The sequence below is a fragment of the Tachysurus vachellii genome, chromosome 13 (assembly GCF_030014155.1).
Source record: "Tachysurus vachellii isolate PV-2020 chromosome 13, HZAU_Pvac_v1, whole genome shotgun sequence".
NCBI classification, from domain to species: domain Eukaryota; kingdom Metazoa; phylum Chordata; class Actinopteri; order Siluriformes; family Bagridae; genus Tachysurus; species Tachysurus vachellii.
The window spans coordinates 19,033,647-19,059,315 of record NC_083472.1 but is presented as its reverse complement, the minus strand read 5'-3'; the positions used below and the strand labels follow the sequence as shown (position 1 = coordinate 19,059,315).

Sequence of the window (25,669 nt, the reverse complement as noted above, 5' to 3'; positions counted from 1 at the left end):
TTAATTTATTTATTAATATAAAATATACAATTATTTAAAATGATTAGTATGGTGTTAAATCCTGAGTAGACATGAAACTAGCAGAAGTTCTTAAATGAATAATTTTTCCTTTATTAGTTAAATTAAAGTTTCTTTATAATTAATGATTACATTTTTGGGAAAATGTGTAGTGTGTTATTTTTAATAATAATAATGAAATAATTATTTTATTATTATTTATAACAGTAGCCCTGTCATGTTTGAGTCAGTAAATAGAAATAAAATATACATAGTATAATTTAAATCAGTACAATGACAAGTTGCCAGACATTAAAATCAGGAAGGATTCAGGAAATGTTTTGGGAACACAAAATTGTGTCTCACTCAAGACATAGACATAACAATACAGCGCGTAAAACCAACAAACAATCAGTGTGGTTAGAGCAACAGGACATACAGTGGTTTTTAGCCAATGAAAGCCTAGTGATAAAACTCCACATCATGGGGCAGGGCAAAGCTTAGCCAATCATTTTACCTGGTGAAGTGAAGAAGTCCCAGCGTAACTTAGGGTTACTAGACAACCTTGCTAGCTGGGCACTGTTGGCCAGCTCTACACAATGAGCCAGAGTCAGGGAGAAAGGAGAGGATGTGTGAGCCACTGCTTTAAACAGTTGCAACCTTGCAACCTTTAAACAGGTGTAAAGAAAAGCAGCGGATACACACTGTAGTCATTTGCAGCGATTTACCTGTTACAGGGAGTCCAGGGACAAATTTGGGTGTTGTGTGTTCTAGACCGGATGGGGCTGGTGGGTTTGCACTTCTATCTGAGGGTTCCAGGATTGGTTTACTGGCCTAGAACATACAGCACATTACACAAAACATATTACTGTATATAAATAACTACATTACATTTTACTTTTCTCATTTAGCAGACACTTTCAATCCAAAGCAACTTACAAATGAGGAAACTGAAGCAAGGCAGGGACAATACAACTAGTACAAGATTTTTAATTGAGTGCTAGATGAGTAAAGAGCAGAGGTAGAGTAAGTGCAGATTTCTTTCTTTCTTTATTTCTTTATTTATTTATTTTTTGGAGGTGGTACAAGGGTTCAAAGAAGGTGTGTGCTTTTTTTGTTTTTGTTTTTTTTTAAAGATTTTTTTAAAGAGATACCCTGCAGTGATGCGTCATTAATGAACCTGGAGTTGACTCTTTTTAGCATGTAAGCTGACTCACATTTCATTCTTCTCCTTTTAATAACAGAACAAGCTTCTTTAATGATTTCACTGAAAATGTACCAATATTCTATATTGATATTTATGTAATGCTGTTAAGCACACACAGAGCAACCATATTCGAAAAATATCTAATGGAGAATCTGAGTTGTTCAGCACACTATATCAATTTAGAAGCAGTTTAAGTTCAGATGTGTAATTGACTGTCGCATGATATGGAAGTTAGCATGATATAACTTTTCACTTAAGTGAAAGTTAAGTACTAACACAGAAGGTACAGTAATATAACTGTAGACTATTTAAACATAATTATGCAGTGCATTGCTGTTTTTAAATATATGTGTACATTTTTATAATAAAAAAACATGTCTGATTCCCTTTAATCATGATTATACTAGAGTTTAAGTTTCACTCTTCTGGGAGTCTCTCTGTAACATCCCGCAGCTCTTGAGAATAATTAGCACACACAATAACCTCATTTTTATATTGTTTCTTCCCACTGCTTTTCCTCCCACTACTTTGCATGTCATTTACCCAAGTCTTCTTTGTAAATCACCCACAAGACACCCACTAACTGCGTGCACAAATTATCAACTTATTTGAACACGCAAATTTGTTCTGGTTATTTGGGATCTTAATAAACCAAGGCCTGATAATTTAAAAAGATATACAACGAATTAAACCAGATGTTTTAAAACTTTTCCGTCTGCAGCCTCCTTCCCAGTTTTTAAAAAAGTTCTGCCCCTTAGTGTTGTCTTGTAGTGCAAACAAACAGCATTTGTAATGAATGTTCAGTTATCTTTTGTAGGCCTATTTAATATTTCATTTTTCAGTCATTGTTGACCATTTTCAGCTAAACACTTGGTGATCTCAAAACATTCTCCATTTAACTAGAAAAAAATGAATCAGTGGGTCTTTCAAGCACCACAAACACAGAATAAAACATAACTCTTGATATGGGAATAAGAGGGCGGAGCTTCCAGAGAATGTCAGTTAACATGGAATCATTTAAAACACAAATGTCAGTCGACTCATTTTTCATCTATCGTCACTCGTCCATTATTAAAAACAAGACAGCTCTTTAGGCATATTTTGTAGTACATTTTAGTATACTGGTGTTAAAATGCCGAGCTGCTAAGCTAAATATCCGAAGGCATGTTTGTTGTTTAGTTTTGAAATTTTCCACCTAATCCCTTACGTATGATCTTTTGCAGTTCTACCACAGCATTAGACTACAAATGCTGTATCATTAATCATTCTAAACTATGTGTTTGTTATGTAGAAGCACAAACCTGGTTATCAGTAGTGTTTATGAGAGATGAGGCTTGTGGGCCGAGTTGAGTTGGACAGATTCCTACGGAGTCAGTGGTCTCCACTGGAGGCTCTTCTGGACAGCTCTCATTCTCTATACATGAAAAGCAAATAAGAAAATAAAAAGAAAAACAGTGCAGCCACAACCTGGACGAGAATATTTCTTTTCACAGTAACAGACCTTCTGCTTGGTGCTCCTTTTGTTTCTGTGTTGAAAGTATGCCCTCGACTAGAGGAACTGCCTCTTCTTCAGGCTGTGACTGCTAAAAATAACCAGCCAAACAATACTATTAATATTTATATGCAGAATTTAGTATTCTGTTACTAATTCTTAGTATTCAGCAAATTTAGTGCTCTAAAGTATTCACCACATATATGTGACTTCTGATGGTAACTGGCTGTAATATTTGTGTGTCTTTCTTGCAAATAAGCTTGCCACTAATATTAAGTTCCACATATGGTCTATTTACTGTAGATTTATGTCATACATCCCAATTAAGTACAATTCTGTCCCTGACTGTAATACTACAAAATGGGGAAAAGTTCAAGTAGAATGAATACTCATCAAAGGCACTGTACCAAACTGTAGCAGAACTCAGAAGGCCAGAAAACCCAAGCATATAGCTTGAAACCAGTAAAGCTACTAAAAAGACAACAACAACAACAAAAAAGTGTGTATACAGACCGTAGGTAAGAAGGTGGGGCGACTAAGTGTTTCTTCTTGCTGTGTGTCCTCTTCTTCCTGTCTCTTAGATCCTGGCACCAAGCTACTCTCCTCTACTGACTCGGAGTCTGCTGTGTCTACATCCAGAGTGTGTGCGGGCGTGTGTGAGACTGCTTGTTTGTCTGAGGACAGACAGCTCGACGCCTCTATTTCTGTAATGTCCGAGTCAACGTTCTGGGAAGGAGATGGATAAAACAGCAAAGAAGACAAATCTCCAGTGTGCTCTTTTTCACCATCATTTTTCCTTTCTGTTTCATTCCCCCATTCTTGCTTGTCTTCGGAATTGTGGTCGTTGTCCGATTCTCCATTAACTCGCTCCATTTCATCCCCCTGGAAACGAGAGAAAGAAACAGACTTTATAGAAAAAAAAACTACTTAGTACTTAGAGCAAGACAAATATATCCATTTTAACATTCACCGTGTTCAAGTCAAACGTATTAGCCAGTCGAAGTGCTTAGAACAGAAGAATGTGTTCAAATAAATTCCTGTCCTGTGTGGAGGTTGTAACTGTAGACATCATCAATGCTGAATGGGGTATTTCACTAGGACTGATCTACGCAAGTCGTTTTTGTCCTAGTGGAGCCACTTCACTCAGTGAGAGCCCACACACTTGCACACAGACAGGCACACAACAGTGAACACTGCCAACTATTCATTCGGCTCCCACACTATACGCCATACATTCCATCCACCAGAGAGCGACAAGAGCTTGTTTATTGTCAGAAGAACTCTCCTTTAACTCTATTCAAAAACATCTTAACCTAAACAAGTCCACTTAATTTTTTAAACACTTAAAATTTTCTGCTGCAGATAATGACATCATTATTATTATTATATTGAGAAAAAGTAGTAGAAGAAGAAAAAGAAAGAAAATATATATGTACATTCATTTTATATCAGATTAAGAATTTATTCATCTTAAACATGTCATATGCTCCTTTTTTCCCCAGGTACACAGCAATTGTTTGTAAAGCTTTCTAACAGTACCTTGGCTGCTCTGTCATGGCTGAAAGTTTTGGCACTAAGTAATGGGATGTTCCTGCTCGAAAGAGTTGCCCCTGAACCTCCTCCTTCCCGTCCCACAGCCACATGATCTGCCCTGTATCCTGCCACCTGGGCCTCCACAGTTGTGGTGAACTTTTGTGCAGGCAGGGATTGCTGACGAAGGTACTGCAGTGGATTGGAGGATGAGGAGGAAGAAGAGGTGAAGACGGGGTCATTGGAGGAAGATATGGAGTGCGTGGGGTCAGCAGAGATACTACGCTCGAGAACACGGGGTAGTTTGAGGTGCTCCAGCACAGTTTCGCTGATACTGAAGCGCTGGGCGTAGTGATGCAGTACAGCAGCTGCCTCCTCTGGAGTTCGAGCTTTCAGGTAAGTCTCATGGAGTTCTCGCTCACGACGCTCCCTTACATAGGAAGAGAGAATGAGAGAGAGAGAGAAAGAGAGAAATAGAAGACTAGAATAAGATATAAGAAGCCAAAAAGTACCACAAGCTGGGTTTAGGGTTCATCTGTCATGACTTAAATAAAACTACAATCCTTTCTACAGTCAGTTTTATACTGTTCTTTTGACCATGGCACTTCAGAGTTTGAGAGAGTTTCAGAGCTAATCTGTTTATAATCGCAAACCAGTTCATACAATTTGATCCCTAAGGAAAATCCAGAGGTGATTTTGGCAAGAAAAATCTCCCTGAAATGACATCAAGAAGAAGCATTGACATTAACCAGTCTAAGTGTGATGAAGGGATAGTCAGTATGAGCATATTGTAAATACGTGTCCTGATCTCGGAACAGTCTCGTTGACTACAGCAGCAGTTCTTAGGTACAAGTTTATAGTATCCATGTGAGATCATGTATTACTGTTTTTAGTCTAAGTCTATAAAGCATCTGTAAGTGACCATCCATAATAGCAGAATGTGAGTCACTCCATCAACAACAATGACTAAAACTACAATGACTGCAAATGAATAAATAAACAACGTGCAAAAGAAAAGATGTACTTGTCTTCCACTATCTCCCTGTAGGTCTTAAAGCTCTTCCGCCTCTGCGTGCCATCAACTCGGCCCAGCAGTCTTTCCACCGTCTTTCTCTCTTCCTCTTTCTTTATCAGATCTTGAGACACACTTCTCCTGCGACTCTTCCACCGTGCCAGGTCCTAAATACACACAAATGCATTCACATTTTGTACTGTATATAGCACTTATAATATCGTTTTATGGTATTTACTGTATGTATTTAAGCATTTCTTTTTCTTTGTGCAAAATTCAAGGATTCTTTTCAAATCTGGATGCTTGCACACAAAAAGTAACAATCACTTTAATGGATCATACAATTAATATAAATCTACAATTTTATTGTTATTAAATTACTGTTATATTTCTATCTTTTGCTCGCAATATAATAGCTCATAGCTCAGTTTTACTTTTCAGTCCGAGACCTGCAAAAACTTCGGTCTAGTATAGCGGACTCAAGGAAATAATTTGAAATATTTAAAAATAAGCTTTTAAATGTGTATCATCTTGATTTCATTGACTAAAAATTTTGTCAGATATTAGATGTAATGTAGCACCAGTGTTGATGAGGTCTTGCCAACTTCGCTACTTGATAAAGCTGTTAAAGAACTACTGTATAAATATGTTTGAGTCCTGATGCATATCTATATCTTCTCTAGAACATCTGAACAAGTTCAATCAGGTTTCTTTCTGATGTTCATCATCTACAAAGCCATGGTCAGTCAGTTTTACTCTGGAACACTCACATCCTGCCACTGGCTGTCCTCCTCCTTTATCCTGTTATACTGGCTGTGCATCAGCTCGTGTCGGACCTGACTGTGAGGAGAAAGCAGGCCATCATCCTCAGTCCTCACGTCAATCATACTCACACTCCTATAATGAAGACAGAATGCGTTACAAAACGATTCATTTTATCGAGCATGTCTATAGAGATTCATTCCATTTTGATGAATTACGTTGACAAGCATGTGCAAGGCCATTGTGATACCCATGTGCTCAGGTCATGCAGTTTTACACATAATGCAGGAAAACAACCCAAAAGAATGCAAACGCCACAAAGATACATTCAAATGGAGAAGCAATAAAGTACGTATCATTAAAGTAAATATAAATTGTTGTCAAGTCACTCAAGCTGGAGTCAGATGCAGGAAGATCATTAGTGAGAAAAAAAGCAAGCATTTACCAACCATCAGGATTTATATAGAGAAAGAGTAGAGACGTTTGCGGTTAAGAGCTTGGCACATTGAGTCTTGACTGGCCTTCAATGAGAAATATATCAGATCTTATTCTATGAGACCATGAAAACATTCGGTCTCGTGGCTGCCAACGGTATTCTGACCCTGACCCCACATCGCAGGTGAGTATTGTTTTCAGAGTACTCAAACAATAAAAGTGATATTGAGCAAAACAACAGTGCTGATTAATATTTTGAGTGGAAGCCATGACGTATGGAAAAAAGGATCTGATTTTCATATCTATGAGAACTGATCACTATTGAAAATTTAATTAAATAATTGAATAATATTTTAAATCCTTTATGTAATTTTATTACTTAAAGTTGCAATTAGAAATGATTCAATATTCCATATAATGCTACTACTACTACTACTACTACTACTACTACTACTAATAATAATAATAATAATAAGGCTAGTTTCAGGCTTGTGTAAAGAAAATTCATATGGAAATAATCCCTTAGAAATACTAACTGCACCTTTACACTTTAATTGCATATCAGATTGAATCTGATTTTTGTCAGTAGTCCAGTAGAGCATTTAACATTTTGTATCATCAGAGTAATTAGCAACCCGGCCACAGTGTTAAACACTTGAATCAGTAAACATATTAATTATACCTGTATGAAGACGTGTGCCACTGCTCTCACTGCCACACTGAAGCATTCAGAGCCCAGTGCAGTGTGTCCACAGCTCCCGTACCGTTAGCCAGTTGTGTTTATGCTGCTTTTAGTGAGCTGACTCAAGCGCATGCAAGCACAAGGCTTCAAATAAGTGAATGCACACAGATAAACGACTGTGATAAACAATTTGGTATAAAAAAGACTTACTCAGGGTCATCAAATACACTATCACTGCAGCCAAATCTATAGCAGATAAGACATGAGGGAGAAAAAAAATAAATGCAAAGTTTCATCATAAAATCAGCGCAAATATGGACACCGGAGTGTTCAACAGGAAATGAATCATGCCCTTATCAAGTCCTTATTAAACTGTCAAATCAAAATATAAACCTATAGCGTGTGTATGAGAGTATTCAGGTTATACCATCAATCAGCATAATTCCCCTTTACAGACACAAGAGGGCATCCTAAGCAAGGCAGAAGCCAATCATAACATCCTTTACAATCTCAAATGCCAAAATATCCTCCAAATTTCTTAGAAGCTATGCCTTTAATAAATCTTTCAAACACAACACAGTGAGTCGTGGCCTGCTTTCCTCTAAACTAGTGACACAGAGTGTGGTTCCATCATAAAAACTACCACAAGAAACACATCATGTCTTCCAAAAAAAAACAAAAAAACACAGCCAAACAAGATACAGCATGTATATAACAAATATAAATATAGCTTGGAGGTTTGACCCAAGGTAATAAATCTGACTTAGACTGGTAAATTGTGATATATCAGCCAAATCAACATTGTAGCTAGACAGTAGTTCAACGTCCTGGTATTTATTATTTATTCAATTTTTGGACAAACGATCACTATCTGTTCTTGAAAAAGGCAGAAGCCAGTGTTGACTGATTAAATGTATTTAAATCCTTATTAAATCACCGAATGGTTGAATATTTTTATAGTGTAAAACAAGAAAAAAAAATCTAGACCAAAACACAAATCAACAACCAAATGAAAATTACATCAGCTTCAACTGTTCAAATGATACTGGATTAAATCAATATGATGCTATTTATTTATGACGCTGAACCTAAAGTGTTTAAAATTAACACAGCAATACTCAACCACGCGGACTTTCCATAAACAAGAATGCGCACATTTCTCAGTATTTATCATCAAATGAAACAATGTAAAATCCTAAATCCAAGTCGAAGGATAGTTATTGGATTCTATACATAAGCATTTATTATATGCAGCACAGAGCAAAAATGATTTTAGCAAATTATTATGTATTTAATCTAGTCATACGTATCCAGCTTTTCCTATAAGATTACAATAACCCCAATATATAATTATTAAACCTATTTCAAGACAATAGTAAAAAGCAGAATGATCTGCCAATAGAATAGTGCCAATAGAAGTGAAACTTAAAATGTTCCAATAATATTAAGAATAATCTAACAATATATTTCAGTTAGAACAATCACATAATGAGAAAAAAAATTATGAAATATTTAGAAATAAGAATATCAATTTACCACACATTTTATTCAAGATGTTTTTACTTAGCATTCTTTGCAGCACATTTTACAATATGCTAGATTTTTAATATAAAAACAAATTAATTTTAATGAACTTTCCAACACTAGGACATAAATACAGGTACTTCGGGGGAATTTATTTTTGATTAGTAAGAAACCGAGAAATTTGTTTTGTGCTTACTTTGAGCTACACTAAACGTTTTTCTTCAGAGAAATCAGAAATATTTTCAAATAACTTAAACCAAATATTTCATTAAATTGTTTCTATAAAGTTAGGAGTGTGATTTACTGATTAAGCACGACACCTGCCCTTTTTAGACTTTCATTAAAAGGCAGCACTGAGCAAATAAACATCGTCTCAATTGTGTCTTGACCTTTCTAGGGTCCACCTAATTCTAATTCAAATACCTTGACATGATAGATCTCATTTCACAACAGAGAGAGGAAGCAATAAATAAATAGCACTGGAATTTTTTATGGGATTATGGGACTATGGTCTCCAGGAAATAGACAGCATGAACACACATGTTTACAAGCTTTAACAAACCCCATAAGACATAAGAATGCCAAACTTGCTTCAGCCTTAAAAACTGCAGTACAGAGGATAAAAGGGCAAATGACAAAAAAGTTATGTATAAAGTATAACTAAAAGTAGTTTCAGAGACATAGTTTTTGTAAATAATAAAAATAAACATTTAAACAAAGAATGACACAGACAACTAAATAAAAAATAAACAAATAGATAAAGAAATAAACAAATAGATTAACAAACAAACAAATATAAAAACAAACAAGCAAATAAATAAATAGATAGATAGATAGATAGATAGATAGATAGATAGATAGATAGATAGATAGATAGATAGATAGATAAATACTTACAATACAAAAAAAAATAAAAAAAAAAACCAAATCAACAAATCTAATTAAAGAGATAGGTAACCAGGGAGGTTAGACACCTTTGTCCAGCTGAAAAAGGGTGGCCATGTTTATGTAAAGTTTAGTTACACGTTGCTTACATGTCAATCCCCCTGCATCTATCTCTTTGTCTGTGATTGGTAGAGAAAGCGGACCTGGCACAGCTTGTGGGACAGAGGAGGGCCGGTCACTATGATTCTCGTTGTCATAGAGTTAGTAGTCATGGATGTGCGGTGGAGTACCTCAGAGTAAGAGTGGGTGGGACTACTGCCAAGAAAATGATGGGATTATCACCACGGACAACAGTGAGCATGATGAGTCTGCAAGCCAAGTGGTACTCATCAAAGCAGAATGAACAAAGTTGGTTGTGCACATTATGGTGTTAGCAGACAAAGTGCACTGGTAAACACTCATTTATTCTGGTCTGTGTATACTGTCTTCTGTGGATTGATGGCAAGTCCATGGGTTTAAAAGAAGAAGTCAAGGTATGAAGAACTACTAGTGTAGCCCTACAAGACACTGGGGAATATTAAAGTACACTTTTTCATGATTTGCGTTAGATAAATCTTAAAAATAATGTCAATGCTGAGCAAAACACAATGCTGTGCAACAAAAACCAAGTTTCACAGCTCTAATGCTAGCACACACAGTCAACTATAAACACATTAGCAAGCAAAAAAATAAAATAAACTGTTGACAGTTAGGGGGGCACGGTGGCTTAGTGGTTAGCACGTTCGCCTCACACCTCCAGGGTCGGGGTTCGATTCCCGCCTCCACCTTGTGTGTGTGGAGTTTGCATGTTCTCCCCGTGCCTTGGGGGTTTCCTCCGGGTACTCCGGTTTCCTCCCCCGGTCCAAAGACATGCACGGTAGGTTGATTGGCATCTCTGGAAAATTGTCCCTAGTGTGTGATTGCGTGAGTGAATGAGAGTGTGTGTGTATGCCCTGCGATGGGTTGGCACTCCGTCCAGGGTGTATCCTGCCTTGATGCCCAATGACGCCTGAGATAGGCACAGGCTCCCCGTGACCCGAGGTAGTTCGGATAAGCGGTAGAAAATGAATGAATGAATGTTGACAGTTAACCCTCAATTGCTTAACTGTATAAAATAATTTAAAAATGTATCACTGGATAACAGCATCTGCCAAAATACCACAAATGTAAATGTTAATTAGACATAGGACTATGTGAGGTCAATACAGAAGTAAGACCAGCTATGCTGTATGGTTTAGAGACTGTAGCATTGAGGAAAAGACATGAGGCAGAGATGGAGGTAGCAGAGATGAGGATGTTGAGGTTCTCTTTAGGAGTGACGAGGATGGACAGGATTAGGAACGAGCACATAAGAGGGACGGCTCAGGTTGGCTATTTTGGGGACAAGGTCAGAGAGGCTAGATTGAGATGGTTTGGACATGTACAGAGGAGGGAGATGGTTATATTGGTAGAAGGATGTTGGAGATGGAGCTGCCAGGTAAGAGGTCAAGAGGAAGGCCAAACAGGAGAGTTTGGATGTTGGATGTGTTAAATGAGGACATAAAATTAATAGGTGCAAGAGTAGAGGATGCAGAGGATAGTGGAAACAGACTGATTTGCTGTGGTGACCCCTAACAAGAAAAGCCAAAATTGGAAGAAGAAGACTAGGCTAGATCAATGGAGCTTGAATGTATGATTTCTCCAGCTGTGCATGAGTCTTAATTTAGCCTTAATATATACAGTATGTGTACACAATGATGTACAGTTATAATGAACAATTCACCACTGTGACCATTTTAGAGCCTAACTGGAAACACAAGACAAAAGGCAGTATTACATACTGGAAAAGCCACAAGAACTTTACAGGAAAATTAACACAGACACAATCATGCTCCCATTCACATGTACGGACAATTTAAAATAAAGTTTTCGATTTACTTGCATTCATGTTTGTGAGAAAATCAGACAAAAGGAAACACTTGTGAACAGATTAACCGTGGTGAAACCATGGTCTATAATTATCTGTTTGGGTTACCTAACTGTTAAATGCTAATAACAGGATGTTAGTTGATTCTTAGACATTGACCTTTCTGCATTAGCGTTAGTATATGTTTTTAATGGAGAACTCCAAGCAAGTCTCTTTGGCGATGGCTCTGCCACATGCTGTAAATGTAAATCTAAGCAAGAGATGGAAAGCAACTATAGTAAAGACAATTTGACTATACAGGCACCAATCTTTCTTCTCATCAAAGCTATAGCTGTTGTACACACATTTGACATATTATATACTGTATAAGCACAGCAATGCAACTGAGCAATTATGATTTATAAAGCTTACAGACTAGCCTCCTTAAGGCTCCTTCACCATGTCAAGAGAGAAATATAACCACGAGAAAGCTTAATATTAAAACTGCATCTGGATGATAGCAGGGATATAAACGCCTGAGAGAGAATGAAACCTTTCATGTCTCACTAAAAGAAGATGGTTCTTTACTGGCCCCAGTACACAAACGATCCTCTGTAGCAATCAACTGAAACACAGCTCCAAAATCCCTCCCTAAATTCAGGATGGCATATGCCTACCACAAGTGAGGCAGACCAACACAAAAAAGCCCAATGCCAGTAAGAACAGAGAAGAGGCAGAGTATCATGGAAAGTGAAACAATAGCATGAGAACATAAATATGATGAGACACTGGCACTACAGCATGCTAAGGATGCTGATCCATATAGGAGGCACTCTATTCATCTTTTACATTTTTCTCATGTGGAGATAAAGTTTTTACATTTATCCCAGAAGAAACAAACATAGGTCAGATTTCTAATACTTTTGGAGCATTCACAGTATTTATTAATCCTTAGCTTAACTGTTTGGTCACTGTCACAGGGGATTCAGTTAGGCTATTAATTAATATTTTGGGAAACAGAACCAACTAATTAGCTAAAAAAAAATAAATAAATAAAATAAAATAGGCCAGGTACAAAAAAAAATAAATAATAATAAAAAATAAAAAATAATAACTACAGAAAATGTGAAAAAAAAAAAGACCTGCAAAACAAAACTGAACCCACTTCAGATTTAAATCTGAAAACGGACAGAAACATTTGAATCACTAAACAAACATTACAATTATTTTGCTTTTACTTTTTTCTGCTTTTTAATTTTTTTTAAGGTCTGCAATGATGCCTTGGTCTGTTTATGAGACATTTTACTTACACAACATTAGTCAACAGTGATCACATTCACTATTGTATCATTCAAGTGTTTTATTGTGTTGTGTATGGAGCACAGGGTCATGTTATAATTTTCTTACATTGTCCATGCATGGGCAAGTCCAACTCAGCCTAGCAATGCTATGCCGAGGTGAAACGCAGGAAGCCTGATCGTTTCCCGTCTTCCTCTGGGTGGAGTGTGTATGTGCTTTATGTGTGTTTATTTGTGTTTGGGTGAGAGTGAGTCTGTTTTTAGAAAGGAACAGAAAAAGCACTATTAATTTTGTAATACTCCATGGATGAAAATATAATGAGTAGGTGTGTAATAAAATGCACAGAATAACAAGCCACCCTGTATGAAAGCCTAGGATTATATGACATGGATTCTGGGTCTTATTTGCTAAACAGAAAAAAGGCCTAATGTTACAATGGATTAAAAAGATTTGCATCCAAGTAAAAAGAAATGCATTTCTTCAAATAATTGAACTCCTATGGGACCTTTGGGCATGTTTCATGTTTTTGGGCATCATCATTTAGAAGGGGAAATAATTTTCTTTCACTTATCCTTTTCAGAGTTTTAGACAGAATGTATAACTTTTTTTGACTGAGTGTTAATGGGAAACAAGCAATTGATCTCCTCTCATCATCTTACCATGAAACTACGTTTCCACAAGTGCATTTCTATGTTTCCACAAGTGCATTTCTATGTTTCCACAAGTGCATTTCTCCCGTGTCACTCTGAAATGACCTAAATCAATTTGTCTCTTGTAAACAAAGCTGACATTTTCTATATCCTGCTTGGAGCCCATTAGGTCAAGCTTTTTCATAAATGCCACCCCAGGCCTCTCTGAATAGCCTTATCTGAGATGTTGAATTCAAGAAGGATTTTACAGAAGCAGACCAGTTATTCCACAACACAGTAAATTGGACTGCAAAAGTTCTTAACAGCAGAAACTTGTCCAGGAGCTCCAAATAATAACATCTGGCCCTGAATACTGCTGTTCGTCAGAGACCAAGAAGGAGGCCAGTACCTCAGCTTAAGGTCTCAGAGCAAAGCTTTATTCCTGGAAGCTGAGAAAAAGCCAGTAAAGCCTTCTTCAGTTTTGTACATCTAATCAAAAACAAATAGCATGTGAGAAACAGAGGTAGACACTTTAAATAGGTTGCAAAGATAAAATGAAGTTTTGATAAATAAATACCTGTGAAATTTGTACACACTGTGGACTAATATCCAACAGAATTACTAAGGCTACTAAAGTTCCTGTTCTACTAAGGATGTGTAGGACATTTCTGAGATGCCAGAGCATCACCACATTGCAGCAATTGCAAGGGTAGGTAGTAATACAGCTTTAATCCTTGAACAATTCATTTCAATTACGTTTGACATTTCTTGAAGAATTTTTCAAAAATTCAAAAGAATTTTTTTTAAGTACATTTGGTGAGGTGGTACATCTTGGACCACCAATGTGACATTCAGTATGGAGCCTTTTTTTAATGTTGTGCTATAGATAGAATATAGGGCTATAACGCATTTAGGGAAACCTTCACCATTATTATTTGTGTTCAATTTCAAATTGTGTTGTATGATGTGGTGCTTAAATGTGTATTCTCCTTCATGACCTTTTTATCATATGTGTACCTTATCTGTTGGAGATCTGGGGTTTGAGGTGAGGTCTCCAGTTTGAAATACCTGAAGTAAAAGTTCTGGTTCCATGGCAAAATTATTTTCAGAACTTGAATATGGACATCAAAAGGTCTGCACTTCTTATAGCAGGGTGCAATCTAACAGCACAAACACAATGGTGGTCAAGACCTAAATACAGCCAACCTCACTAAGAACACCTACACAAATGCACATTCTTGCCAGTTTATATTCTGTAGAATGGTGCAAAAAAAAAAAAAAAAAAACATCAAGTGAACAACTGTTCTAGAGGTAAAAACCTCATTGATGATAAAAGAAGTCCAAGAAAAATGGTTAAACTAGTACGAGTTGAAAGTAAGTCAAATAACCTTTCATTCAGTCTGTGGTGAGCAGGGAATTCAAAAAAGCACAACCAATCATGAGGTAGATTGCCTACAACATCAGAAGACCACATCAGGTTCTACTAAAGGCAAGAGTAGGAATCTGAGTCTACATTGGGGTAGGAATCTGAGTCTACATTGGGGTAGGAATCTGAGTCTACATTGGGGAAAGGTTCACCAAAAATAGACAGCTGACTCTGGAAACCAGATGATGTATTTTTTCCAATCTGCACCTGCCCAGTATGAAAGATCATGCACATATCATACACAAGAAAAGTAAAAATAAACACAGGGTAAAATACTGTCCTTTGTAGATTTTACATAGTAACTGGCAGAAATAAACTTCTGACTTAGCAACTAGAAAATACACACAAAATGTGCCTAAAAATGTTCCCAAGAACATTCCAGAACAAGGTGAAACAAAGGGGATAAATAAAATCAAATACATTTAAGTGTGAATTCAGAATTGTGTTCCCTGCCCTTATCTGTGTTCTCCCACACAATTTCATGATCAGTTAGGGACAAATTGGAATCTTCTGGCTTTCAGGCCTTTACTCAATTACCACCCACATCTGGTCTCCATCAACTGCATGAAAAATAGGAAACCCCCATACTTTCCATTGTAAAAGTCGCCACTATAATGCCAAAAACTGGCCCCCAACAATGATGCCAAACATATTCTTGAAATATTTGACCCAAAATGAAGCAAAGTTTGCTGGTTCAAGATTGCTATGTGTGATCTGGCAGTGATTAAGGGTGCCATCATTTTGGGAGAACAGACATCTTCCTTAAATGTGCTGGCAGCTGATATGCCTGCTTAGTCAATATTTTGTCTGAATGTTTTTGGCAGAAGACAAAGCACTGGCAGTAGTGCACTGCTATTGCTGGGAAACATGAGCTACAGACTCATATAATAAAAAGGACAGGCTCTAATTCCTGAAGTAATAAACATTAAGAACTAATGGTGGCCTATTTCCCCTACAAACAAACAAAGAGCCAAAGTCTTGTTTAGAGTATTGACTTATCCCAGGATTCTTAGCTAACAATTATCCTCAATTCACAAATACTCCTTTGAGTACTGCTGAGCTCAATTTTTACTTAATACTGAAGCCATACAGAAAGCACCCATCCTTGTGCCATTTTACTATAAACGGTCTTGAAAAGCCAGGGGGCTTTTTAAATTGCCATGTACCAATAGCATAGTTGTCACCTGTCTATATCATTATCAATAAAAGGTCCCCACTTTACACTTATCCTCCTTGTCATTACTGTCTTGCCCTAGATTGGAATAAGTGTATTAAATATTTCAGTACAGCACTCTAATCCTTTGTTATCCTTTGCACAGCTTGGGTGATAATGATAGACATTGATCGGTGCCCAAATCGTTGGAAAGTAGAGCATTGTTAGCTTGTTCAAATGCGCATACTGGTGGCAATGGCAAATGATTATTTGCTAAGATTGAGATAAAATTGAGATAAAAGCTACACCACTGGCTGAAGAGGTCTGCGCATAATTCAAGTCAGGTTGTAGCCACAAAAGAACCGACATAATGGTTCATATGACCTATAATGGAATGGCGTATATGGGTTACATTTCTACAGCTGAACCTAGTCCTTAATGAAAATGCCCACTGCAGAAAAAGTAATGCTAAAGGCAGCCTTCCAAACAAAGGAAAATGTAGCAGTAGAGAGCTTGACCATGAAAATAAATGTTGAGCAGTGGGGACCTTTTATAGATTACCCACCTGCGCTCACATTCACAAATTATTGCTATTGGTACTATTGGTCAGGGGAATTATCGCATGGGAATATTCCACTAGATCTTAAGAAACTCCCTTAGCCATAGAACCATGGCTGCATCATACATTTTATAAGAATCAATGGTTTTGAAGTAAAACTTGGTGATAGTGGATGATGCCATGTCAGAGATTAGTTAGACCTGAAAGTCAGAAGTTCTGACTCTTCAAAGACCTAAGACAAAATCCAATAATATGTTACCATTAAAGGTGGGGTCTCCGTTGTTTGAGAAATGCATCAGAAAACTGCGTTGGGCGGCCAGACAAAACAAAAACAAAAGTAACGTGTAGCCAATGAGCAGAAAGGGGCGTGTCTTGTCGTCTTGTCAATATGGGCGGAGAGACTGTGTGACATTAGCAGAAAGCGGTTTTAACATTGACATGGTGGATAAAAACAAAGAAAGCGAAGAAAGGCTTACGGTAAGGCAAGAAGCAGGACCCGTGTTAATATAGGATCAGCTTTCCAGCGCTGGAGAGAACTGAACGTCTAACGCGTGAAACGGAGCTAAACCTTTCACGGTACAACACACAGTACTACAAAAACACATTTGTATTACCATAGTATTACTCATTGAGTTCATTTATTGATAAAAATATACCCTCGGTCAGCCCCAACAGGTACTGCCTGCCCCAACAGGTACTGCCATAATACTTGTCTGGGTTATACTTGGGTTATACTTGTCTGGTGTATATGTGGGCTGGAGCTATCAAAACAGGGGTGGGACCCATTTGGGTTAGGGGCGTGTTTGTTTTGGTGATTTCAAATGTCAACATTGGCTTTCAAACAACAGAGACCCTACCTTTAATGATCCAATAAATGTAATACAAGTTAAAAAAAAAATAATGCTTTAATCAATAACCACAGTGTTCATTGTAGCCATTACCTGAAAGATCTCTCTCCTCCTATCGGAGAGGTGGCACTGCTCCAGCTCTTGCAGCTCTCCTCACGCTCTGTGCGCTGTCTACGCAAAGGAATGGGCACATATGATGACTGGTTGCTTTTGTTTGGCAGGTACTGATTAAAGGGCACTGCGGTACGCGGTTCACTGTATGATGTTCGCCGCATCAGCATGTCATCTCGCCGCATATCCGGTAGCTTCCTGTAAGGGATGTCGCACTCCGAGTCGCTGCCACGGCCTGCATAACCGGATCACAAAAACACTGCTATCAAAAATAGCACGACTTATAAGGGAGCAGTTAGGGGCAGTTGAGGTAATCCCTCATTTTCCTGGTGGGAGAAAAGATCAGTCAAGACTTCCCTGCCTCAAGTCTCAATTGCAGCCCCTCCTGGGTTATCCCCAGACATTCCCAAGCTAATTGTGAGGTATAATGTCGCCAGAGTCTACCATGATCTCTATCCAATGAGATCGTAAATAACACAGCTCTGCTAGAAGATGCTTGTATGGTGCTCAAGCCCCTCAATTCACCCCTCACAATTTGGACGTTTAGTACTAAAGCACTTTCTGTCTGGATGTAAAGTTATGTAAAACTATATCTAGTTCATACCTCACATACTCAGGCTCTTAGTCCCTAATCACAGTGACATTCTCCTTTCTATCAACCAGAAAAGCTAAGAAGGACACCTCTAGCCCCATTCAAAGCCAAAGATTTCAGCTCCTCCTGTGAGTGGCATAGATTTTCCCAAACCATCTTTGAAATATAATCTCCCTACTGATTCCTGTTTCTGCCCTTATTGTGTAGATTGTAAGTCCAACTATACTTAGTCCACATATTTCCATCTCAGGCCCTTCTCCCCTCCTCTGACTACCACCCCAGCAAAGTGATTTTCTTATTTGCAATTTAAATAGGCATTACATCATTAACAAACAAAATATGAAAATATAATAAAATGTCCAAATAATTTTTTCAATATTTTGGGTTTTGTAAGGTAGTATTTACACCATCAGCCACAAACTGCACATCCATAACTTGAAAATGACGAACTGTTTCACTTTAAAATTGCAATAATTTAAAAACTGCATTCTCAAGAAGCACCTTGATCACCAGGTTTTAAGGGTGGTTTTTAAGGTTCTTAACCGCCATCCTTCATCTTGGTGCATTCTTTGGCGAAACCTTCTACACATGTGGCTCCAGCCCTATCTAAGCCTTTTGATCGTTTCCATAGCTCCGGGTAAACACACACTGTAGTTCTTCTACATTCCATATGTCTAAAACATTATGTCTTAATCAATGTGATTGACAGGTTCTTCACTGGGGAAAGTACTAGAAGATGTAGGCAATCAAAATAAAGATGACCAAATAGATATAAAAATAAATCTTATTAGATCAGAGGCCAAGGAGAGTAGGTTGTTTTTTTTTGACTTATACTCCTGAAGACACTTTATGGCTTTTTTGAACAGTTGAAAGTTCAAGCCTAAATGTTCTCTTCTGAATATACTGAAGCACCCTTTGGGAGGCAGATGAAACTCTCCATTCTAAGAACGTAGCATGACCTCAACTTGATGGATGATACTGGATAACAACATTCTTCCCTTAAGTCTAGCTTTGTTGTTTTTTGATTCCAGTAATGCATTATAAATATGTTATTTCTTTGAATAGAAAAAGGCTTCTTTCTTCTTTGTTTTGAAGTCTACTTGGAAAGGGCTACAGCCTTCTGGTCTGTTTTATAATTATTTTAGTGGACTCGACATAACTTATACTGTTTGGATAAAAGCAGACTATATGCAGAAACACACAAGTTGAAGGTTAGCGGGCTAACAATTTTTTGGGTAGATGCTCATTCAGTTATTCCGCCATTAGACAATCTGCTTTGGAAAGCGTCAAAATTTCTCAGGCTTCTTACATAAAACCCTAACTACTCACTGGGGTGTGTTCCACAGCAATCAACAGTTTCCCAAGCTCAGTAATGTGTAGCCTGGCCTTATAAAATACTCAACTGTCAGCTAATTATGTCCCAGTTTTCCTTTCAAACCTGCATATAAAAAAAATACAAGTAGCTGTTTAAGATTCCACTTCACTTTTATTAAATATTTACAAAGCCATCACATTTGAAACAGCATTTCTGTGAGCTCAAGCTTTGAACATGGACTGAGGCAATGTTTACTCAAAAAGGAATTACTGACACTCCCATCTGGAACTGTTTCAAAGGCGCTAAAATTACAGCACAAAAAGGGCATGCAAATGTTATATTCCCACATGTAGGGGTCCTTAGAACGATATGTTTGATATTCAAACGATACTTTGATGTCATTGAATGTCAACAGCACTGAAATGAGCAGAATGCTTTGTGACAGTTAAAGCATCGGCTTGAAAACTTTGGGGTTAAAGTGTATGGACTCTTTGATGTGCTTCATTTTATGCTTTATCCAAGTACATGAGCATCAAGAACTTTGGTGTAAGCTTCTGTCTGACTTGTCTGGTGTTGATCAGCTGATTCAAAATGACACTGAAAGGCCAATGCATTGGGTATCATCCACAGAAAACAAAAAGAGGTGATAGTCCATTAGTAGATAGAAGCTGGAGTCTATGTGTGTGTGTGTGTGTGTGTAGCCAAGCCTCATTGGCTTTAACAGATCTGACTCAGCAATTAAATTTCCTGCTTCATTCACAGGCCTGCATTTTACATGGTCTTTAAAACCAACAATAGATGAAGAGTAAGCGGTTTGTGTGAGCATGTTATTTTTTTTACTTTAATTTAAAAAAATAAAATCTTGTATAATATAGCTACATCAATAAATTTGTCACTGTATGGTCCTTACAACGATAGTAAGACAAACGTGTGTGCGAGCTAAAAAAGGATTCTCGCCATCCACTACTAAAGATCACTGCAGAAGTATTTCCTCCTTCTTTCTTTCTTGCCTTTCAATTTTATTTCTTGAAGAAATAAAAAATTGCCGCACATAGAACCTGCAGTAAGTCTCGGATAAAGAAAACATTTGGTATTAAGGTTAGATTCAGAGCTACCAGAAACACAGCACAGATATCAATAACAGATACCAGTCCTTATCCATGCCTGGCTATAGAGGATGATATCATATCCACCATGGGGACATATAACTTGTGTGCTAAGGGCTGTGTAAAAAGCTAATAAAAAGAACATCCAAATTAAAATCACAGCCCTTAAATGAATAAGCAAATTGGAAAGAATGACATGCACCAGTTTAAAAAGTCTTGCGTTACGATTTTGTTGATAAAGAAGGTTGTAATGGACTACCATTGTCATATGATATGGAGTAATTTATCCTGAGCTAAAAAATAACCTCTATGGTGTACATGCTTACATCAACATATTAGAGCATTTACTTCTTGATGAAAATTATACTCTCGCCTCAAAGACTCCCCCTGGAGCTGTTCATCCTTACAGACCTAGAAATCAATCATTTCTATGGCAACGCACACAGCCAAAATGAATACACTGCACGCTGTGAATAGCTGTCACATCCAAATCATGTTTTAACATCCATCCTCACTATATCATAACAACTACACTGTACATTTAATATGATGTTATTATTAGACATGACTGGGGAATGTGTGATGGATGTAAAGGCAACATTTGCACACAAGCGAACATTTAGTATGTTGTTTCATAAATGCTTTATTGTCATCAAAAGAAATGTTGTAAAATAGTGCACAATAAGACATCAATTCTAACTGTTTCCCTTTTTGTAGTGTGATATAAATATAATTCTATTATATACCGTGGACCGTGGTCGCAACACTACCCGCTACTGTGCCATAATGTATTAACAAAAAGCAACATCCCTATCAGTCCCTAATGACAGTATCCTCAACTGACCTTCACATGCTTCGAATACAGAAAATATCCTCAGAGTAATGGCCACAGAAGCAGGAATATTCTCTACATAAAACTCCAGTCTATCGCAGCTAATTTTACCAACTTTATTCATTTCTATGCTTCATTCCTCCAGGCTTTCAATACTGGAGACATGTGCCAAATCGCTAACACAAAGATGTAATGTTCTGTCTGAGACATTATGCGTATGAGGGGCTCACCATCGCTGGAGCTGCGGGCAAACAGGCCATCCGGAGAGGGCGTGTGGCGTGAGCGAGATCCGATGGAGTCCAGACTGTCAAAAGAGTCGTCTCTGGTGTGCCTGGGCGGCGACAGAGAGTCACTGCGCTCTGACTCCCAGCAATCGATGTAACCACTATCCCTAATGCTGCGCTTTGGGCTGTCCCAGTCCTCTACCTCCTGAAAAACAGACACACACACACACACAAAGTTTAAATATATGTAGTTTCCCTTAAAGAGAGCTAACAAGTCTAATACCTGGGGAGAAGTGAAAGCTGTTATGACTATTCCTAAAAGCCCAGCTAGCTGTTTCCCCATCACTCTACACTCATCCTCTTTCCAAGTTTCACTCTGTCGTTCACTCTTTTCAGTTTAGTGCATGTGGCTTCCTGTTTCTGACTTGCTCCCATTGTTCATTCCATCATTTTGCAAATCTTCTTATCCCTGCATAAGTATGTAATAACCCCATAAATAATTTTCTAATCACCTTACACTTTCAAAAATGTGCTCCACTGTCAGGATTTTAAGTGAATATCAGTATATTTTTTTGTCCTTTTTCCTTGTTGCAATCACACCCAGATTATATTGGGGCTTTGTGAGCTCATGTATGCAGAGAAGGGCAGACAGTGCTTCCTTTTGATTGTCATTTAATTGAAAAATTAGCTGGCTTCACCTCTTTTGTTGGGGGCGTGAGTTAGCCTTCCCTCTTCCTGGTCAGTAGCTGTTTTACCTTCCACCAAGCTCTCCGCTATCATATTGTATTATGGTCAGAGCTGGCTGGAGGTTGGGAATTGGCAGGTGACCAAATTGGCAGGTAAACAAATTGGGGAGAAAATGGGAGAAACACTGGAAGTATATAATTTATCGATTTTTTGATTTTTTTTGATTTATATAAAACTACTTTTACTTTAACCTTGTCTTTAAAATGTCTGTCCATTTTTGGTTTGTATTTCTTGATGGCATTTTTACTGGTATTTCTCAACTTGTTCCTACAAGCTACAAACAAGAAATTACTAATACAAAATGCCAAAATGTACCTGGTTATTTTTAGTGGCAACTGTGACAATAAAAGGGTAGCTGAGATGTGCCAGCGTTGAGGGAGCTTTGTGCAAGACAGGGGTACTTTAGTAGCAGGGCTTAAAAAAAAAATGCTCTAGGAGATCATGTTAAAGAAGATGTGACGTCTGATTTGTCTGAAACTCATGCAGTATGTCCCTGGGTACAATGGCTCACTTTGATGGCTCTCACTGCAAGACACATTCCTAACTGAGACTAAATCTTCTCTCCAGCAGCACTCGTGCACACACACACACACGCACACACATACATGCACACCCGCACGCACAGCAAGTCAATTTGCTGGTTTTCTACCCTGACAAAACAGACACACTATATTGAAGCAGTCACAGAAGTGAAGTGTGGGGAGTCAGCATTTTTCCAAACTAATTTGTGCCATGTCAACAAAATGAAGATGACATTTCCATTAAAGCTGTGCACCAAGTTGGCATGTCCTGTGAAAGGAGGTCCAGTTCATAAAACTGAGTGAGGAGTGAGACCTATTAAACAGGCACATGTCATGGAGGAGAAATAAATCATTGCTCACTGACATCATTCCCCTTCTTATGGCTGCAGCTTCACTCTGTGTATGTGTGTGCATGACTGCATCTATACTATATAAAGATCTGTGCCTGTTCCCTTGGTAACTGAGCAAACCTCAGCACTATTTTGATGAGTGCTAACCAGCATTTTTTAAGTAGCAGTTGGGCTCAAATTCACAATGTATATAGGCAAAGCTCAAATCAGCTCTTCTGCAACATTTTGCAATATTCAGCTCAAGCATTAGAACAAAAATGTATAAAGATCCAATTTAGTAAAATTTCTTGTAAAAGAAATAACATGTCTAAGCAGCTAACATAACTGACCAAAGACAACAGTTACCCCTTAAAGCTTAACCATTTATAATTACTTTTTACACTAATCTGCCTATTCATAAGGGTTATATTAGTGGTTAGTTGTTTGTTTTATACTGGCACTTCACATTACATGTTTGACTCAACATACAAGACATTTTGAATCTGTCCAATCTGTTCTTATCATTGACTTTTATTTAAAAGCATGCTATCAGTTCATTAAATGCTAAAAGAGGGGGCAAAATCTATTAAAGTCTGCCAAAATTCGTCTCCTTACTGATCTTATGTCTTTAGCCCTGCATCTGGTCTCTCTAGCAATGAACTTACTGCATCACTGTAAGTCATGTACGTAATCAGAATGAAAGCAATAACAACCACATCTGCATATGCCTGTGTGCATTTCATCAGTGTCCTCATAAAAGTTTAACTTGACTGCTCAGGCCTGACTGCTAAGGCCAGCGGTGTGAGCTCATCTCTGGAGAGCATAAGCCTTATAGAGCTCTCTGACCCATCTCTATAAAATCACATGCCCCCATAAGCACATTCTCAGGAAAAAGTAACTCAGGGTCCTATAAACATCCATCCTAAGAAGTCATAAAATAGCTGAAATTATGCCAAGTGATGATGACACTAAAAAATAAAATGTCTGTTTTCCAGATGAGAAAAGAGCTATTGCCCCTCGCCTAGTTCTTCACCAAAAGTCAGCAAAGGATAATCAACTGGCAGGCCAAATTCTTAAATTCATGGTTTTTCCAAATGGTTCAATACAGCAACTGTAATGCTAATCATTATTTGTGTCGTGTTAGTATTAGAGTAAGTAGAATAAAGAGACTGATAGAGCTATTGTGTATGATACATGATTAAGTGATAGTTTGGTGTATAACTGATAGAGTGGTAATATAAAAGACATAGTGGTACTACAAGAATTGGGAAGTAATATTAATAGTACTCCCTATTTATTTCAATAGTACATTTCTTTGAAGGAAGCCTGAAGTTACTGAGACAGCAATTTGAGAAAGTGCCTTGACTCACCATGCTAAGAATGCTAAAATATAATGAGCTAACAATGTTGTCCAGGCTGAAAGCACCATTTTCCACTAGGCCAGAAGTGTGCGCTGTGAAATTGATAAGATTTATACTATACTGTAGTGTATGAGACTGATAGAGCTGTATGATAATGATGTACAGTGGTGAATATGTTGTACTGTGTTTACCTTTCGCATCTGTGAGAGCAGTCCTTCAAACTCACTTAGATCCAGAGTGGGCCCGTTATATGTGGCACTGCTATTGGCTGCCCGACCCAGCCAATAGATTGTAATCAGAACCTAGAAATAGAACAAAACCAATAAACTATAAAATTATAATCCACTGCTTTTTATTTTGTTTAAATCAACTATCTATCAAGATTTGTTTTGCAACACGTTATTAAATGCCAAATAAAGACAATAAATGTATGTATTCAATTTAACAATGTTTAGAAAATCAGTCACCCTATTCTACAGTAGAATATCAGATATGACAGCTTATCTAAAGATTGATAACGTGACGGGCAAAGCAAACAACCTTTGTTTTTATTTCTCACCCATTCATCCTACAACAAAAGAGTGTTTCTTCCATGGTAATGTGGAACGTAGTTTGGGCTGTTCAAGTACTTAACACAAATACATACACACAAACACAGCCAGCACATAGACCGCACAAAAAAAAACCCCAGTGGTGATTGTACAATGCTAGCAATGTGTTACTACAATACACAACACTGTATGTTTGGTGGCCTTCTGTACAAACAAGACAACGGCTGCCTTATGGAGGCACCATAAATAATCAAGACAGTGGGTTGTCTTCTAAGAGATAGAAAAAGATCTGCACAATCATTAGCCATAGTTTCAGATACAAAAAAAATAAAACACAAAACAAATCCTAAATCTTTATTCAAAAGGCTGTTTGTCATACCACTTGTACTCACGATGTATCAGGATCCTGAATTAGAAATTTCAGCAATGCAACCCTATAAAGTCCCAGTGAGCTTGTGATTTATGCTTAAATCAGCATCCTTGGCTAAGGGCCACTTGAAAGCACAAGTCACCAGACAGGACACAACCATAAATAAACTTTTCTAGTTCTTGGAGCTGTACATTCAGGATGTGGGCCTTCAGCTATTTTCCAGGAAAAATCTATTTAAAACAACCT

At 37.6% G+C, this 25,669-nt stretch overlaps 1 protein-coding gene across 5 annotated transcripts in view; it reads right to left on the bottom strand.

Annotated features, from left to right (window-relative positions):
* The window catches only part of limch1b (LIM and calponin homology domains 1b), a 97,062-nt gene that overhangs the window by 10,137 nt on the left and 61,256 nt on the right, over positions 1 to 25,669 (bottom strand). For 4 of the 5 annotated variants that reach the window (XM_060884467.1, XM_060884465.1, XM_060884469.1 and 1 more), the window contains 11 exons: positions 24,694 to 24,804; positions 21,551 to 21,749; positions 17,458 to 17,710; positions 7,328 to 7,363; positions 6,009 to 6,135; positions 5,251 to 5,405; positions 4,236 to 4,656; positions 3,210 to 3,578; positions 2,706 to 2,787; positions 2,506 to 2,618; positions 726 to 831 (listed from right to left, as the gene is read on the bottom strand). In XM_060884467.1, the coding sequence (XP_060740450.1) occupies positions 726 to 831; positions 2,506 to 2,618; positions 2,706 to 2,787; positions 3,210 to 3,578; positions 4,236 to 4,656; positions 5,251 to 5,405; positions 6,009 to 6,135; positions 7,328 to 7,363; positions 17,458 to 17,710; positions 21,551 to 21,749; positions 24,694 to 24,804 (1,972 nt within the window). The remainder of the gene's footprint in view (positions 1 to 725; positions 832 to 2,505; positions 2,619 to 2,705; positions 2,788 to 3,209; positions 3,579 to 4,235; positions 4,657 to 5,250; positions 5,406 to 6,008; positions 6,136 to 7,327; positions 7,364 to 17,457; positions 17,711 to 21,550; positions 21,750 to 24,693; positions 24,805 to 25,669) is intronic. The other variant, XM_060884466.1, reaches the window with a different exon arrangement.